The sequence below is a fragment of the Elephantulus edwardii genome, unplaced genomic scaffold (assembly GCF_000299155.1).
Source record: "Elephantulus edwardii isolate Elephantulus edwardi_28Jun2011 unplaced genomic scaffold, EleEdw1.0 scaffold00196, whole genome shotgun sequence".
In the NCBI taxonomy this organism is placed as follows: Eukaryota; Metazoa; Chordata; class Mammalia; order Macroscelidea; family Macroscelididae; genus Elephantulus; species Elephantulus edwardii.
The window spans coordinates 6190459-6194393 of NW_006399946.1; the positions used below are offsets into that span (position 1 = coordinate 6190459).

The window sequence follows — 3935 nt, forward strand, 5'->3', positions numbered from 1 at the left end:
AGGGCCCCTTTGGCAGTAGGAAACACATCGACTATTATGGAGATTGATTTTGGAATTTAGATGCACTGTTATTAATTGTGCTTAGCCGTACATGTTCATATCCTTGAAGATGTATCATGGAGGTGTTGCAATGACATTCTTGATGTCATTAGTTACATTAATTAAATGCCATTAATGTTATAAAGCAATGTGTATGAATGATGGGATGAAAAAGCATTACGATTTGTAAACATTCACACAAAACACTTTTAGCTTAGAGGACGCCTTGGTGCAGCTTCCTTCAGTTATTGCACATCTAGGTTCAGCCAACACCAGCCACCTCCGCCATGCCACCCAGGTTCCACCCCAACGAGATCAGAGTCATGAGCCTGAGGGTGTCAGTGGGGAAATAAGAGCTCTGGCCCTCAAGATCGGCCCTCTAGATCTGTCTCAAAAAAATGTTGGTGATGACATTGCCAAGGCTAAGATCACTGGTGACTGCAAGGAACTACTGTGAAATTGGTACAGGCCCAGATTGAAGTGGTGCCTTCTGCCTCTGCCCTGACCATCAAATCTCTGATACCACCCAGAGACAAAAAGAAGCAAAAAAATACTAAACACAGCGGAAAGATCACTTTTGATGAGTTTGTTGGCATTGCCCGGCAGGTGTGACACCAATCTTTAGCCAGAGAACTCAATCCTGGGAACTGCCCAGTCTGTGGGCTGCAGTGTTCATGGCCACCACCTTCACGACATCATAGAAGGCATCAACAGTGGTACTGTGGAATGCCTAGCTAGCTAAGAACTACAGGTGAAAACATTTCAATAAAGGATCATTGTTTAACAACAACAAATTCTAAGGCAGTTTGCCTAAGATTTATTGATAAGAGTCGCATGGTATCTTGAGGCCCATGAAGGTTAGCTGTGAAAATAAAGACCCTCAGAGGAATGGATTGACATAGTAGCTGGAGCAGTGAGCCTACCATACCAGCAGTTGTCAGGAGGTACAGGGCTCCATAGTGTTCTTCTGTTGAGCTTGGAGTCTCTGTGAGTCACAGGTGGCGGCTCCATTGCACTTATCAATAAAGGGCAAGTATGAGTTGAAAGTAAGTCACATGTTTATAACCCAGCACTATCTTTAAAACCAAATACATAATTTGATGCATAACAATTAAAAGGTTGATAAAATCTTTTTATGATATAAAGCCTAACTTTTTCAATTTTATTTTTAATTTTTCATGGTATATAAAGTATAAATCCAAACCATTCTGTGAAAAGCTGCTTTCCTGGGTAAAAAGTAGTAACTGTGCCAGAGTTATCGTTCTTTCAAGCAGTCATTCTTACCACTGCAACGACCTCCAACTTTGCAGGTATGTGCTTATCTTTAAAAATTTATTTTTGCTGTTGTGATAATGTGACTTTTTAAAGGTTTTTCTTTAAAAACAAAAATTGTAGCCATGCATATTATTATATCGGACTGGGATTTAGAAAGAGACAAATCAAAAGTTCCATGGTAAAAGGGACTCAAATTATGTGGCGGGAGTTCTGGTGTAGTAGTGCTGAAGGAGTTGCACTGCTAACCCAAAGGCCATTCCTCTCTAGTGGTTCAAATCCACTAGTGGCCAAGAAGACAGGTGGGAAACTACTCCCATGTTATTTACAGTCTGGAACGTTCAGCAGTGAGTCGCTTCTGACTGGATAGCAATGAGAAGGAGACAGTTATGTGGATAGTCAGTCTCCTTTGAGAAAAGAGAAGCTTTGTCATAAATACACAGATGGTTCTGGAACATGCTTTATTTATTTACAGTTATTACAAGTTAAATATTATAAATTGTAAATAAATAAAGCATGTTTCAGAACCATCTCTGGCTTGAGAACATATTGTTGTTGTTATTTGCCTGTGACTTACTGCAATCCTGTGTATACAAATAGCCCTAAACCCTGGTCTATCCCTTGCCAGTCTTACTGACACATCATCCCCATTACCCCAGTGACTGAATCAATCCATCTCATCGAGGGTCTTTCTCTCCTGCGCTGTCCCTCCACTCTCCCAAACATGACATCCCTCTCCAAGGACTGAGCCCTCCTTGCAACATGTCCAAAGGATGTCAGATGAAGCTTCAGAATCCTTGCCTACAAGGAGCAGCCTGGCTTCACCCTCTCCAGGACCAAAACTCAAAGGCATCAACTCTCCTGTCATTCCTACTCATTGTCCAGCTCTCTGATGCTTAGCAAGTAATTACAAAGATCAGGTGCACCTTAGTCTCCAGACTGACATCATTGCTCTTCAGTACTTTGGAGATGTCTCTGACAGCAGACTTTCCCAGTACAATTCGTCTTTTAATTTCCTGACTGCTGGTACCAAGAGTGTTGACTGTAGAGCCAAGCAAACTAAAGCTGTCAACAGTCAGCTGTCTTCGTCATCCATCATGATGCTGCCAATCAGCCCAGTGGTGAGAATCTTGTTTTCTTGATGTTGAGCTTCAGTCCTTATTGAAGGCTACAGTCCTTGACCCTCTGCAGCAAGTGCTTCAGGACCTCCTCAGTTTCAGCAAGCAGGGTTGTGTCATCCGCATAACGCAGATTGTTGATGACTCTTCCTCCAATCCTGATGCCACACATCTCCTCATAGAGCCCAGCCTCCCAGATAATCTATTCTGCATATAGATTGAAAAGATATGGAGACAGGACACATCCCCAATACATAACCCTTCCCAATTTTGAACCATGCAGTGTTTTCTTGCTTTGTTCTGACAAGTGCCTCTTAATCCAGGTATAGGTTTCACATAAGTACAAAGTTCTGGGATTCCCATTCGTCTCAGAGTCAGCCACAACTTGTTGTGATCCACACAGTCATATGCCTTTGCATAGTCAATGAAACATAGACATTTCTCTGGTACTTTCTGCTTTCAGGCAAAATCTAGCCTACACTTCAGGTAGTTCTCTGTTGATGTATACACATGGCAGTATTACAGAACTGTGTGGATTCCCCAGCATAGTTTTAGCTGGGCCACAGCTGAAATCAGAGTCCTGACTGAGCACCATCTGCAAACAGAGAATTCTGCCCAGCCCCCTGGAGGAGATACTGAATGCTCTTTGCAAACAGATTTCCATCCAGCTTCCCACCCTAGGGGATGACAGTGTCTGAACTTTGTTCTTAGTTTAAAGATTAAGTTTACCCATTGTTACATTGGCAACACTTAAGTATAAAGAAACTACAGTCTTTGGAGATTGAATTTCCCCAACCTCGGAAATAAATGGCTTTTAAAAAACTCGGAAAAAGTAGTGAAAAAGAGTCATGAGGAACACTCCATCCTCCCATCCTCTGAAGCTCAAGATATTTCTCTCTTAAAAGAGCTGCTTAAGAGCTCTGGAGTAAAAGTGAAAGAAAAATCTTTTCTGCAGTTGTTTAACTGAATTAAAAACATTGTTGCTGGTTTCAGCCAGTTGGTAGATCTTAAGTGGATTTAAAAACTTGGCATAATGTTATGAGAGATTTATGAAGAGCACATAAAAATGAACAAATTCCTATTGCTTTTTGACCAGTATTGGCTTTGATAAGAATAGTAACGATGTCCATGCAGGATTGTACACATAATTAAAAAATGTGCAAAGAGAGATGGCTGAATCTTTGCATGAATATGAATTAAGTGATACTACATTAGAGAAGGTTAAAGCTGAAGGCAAGAAACAGCCTTTGTCACCTTTAGAAAGAGTCTTAGGAACACAACTATGAGATATCATCTCACCCCAGTACAATATTGTGAGTGACAGGGTAATATCCATACGCATACAAGGAAGGCCAGTGAATACCACTATCGTTCAGATATATTCACCAACAACCAGAGCCAAGGAAGAGGAAATAGAAGATTTTTACCAACTTTTACAATCAGAGATCAATCGAACATGCAATCAAGATGCATTGATAATAATAGGTGACTGGAATGCAAAAGTTG

General features: G+C 41.1%; 1 protein-coding gene across 1 annotated transcript in view; it reads left to right on the top strand.

Moving 5' to 3' along the window:
* Positions 1–3935, top strand: part of LOC102863172 (proteasome assembly chaperone 2-like) — a 38383-nt gene that overhangs the window by 9528 nt on the left and 24920 nt on the right. The window contains exon 3 of the mRNA XM_006897020.1: positions 1231–1349. Coding sequence (XP_006897082.1) covers positions 1231–1349 — 119 coding nt within the window. The remainder of the gene's footprint in view (positions 1–1230; positions 1350–3935) is intronic.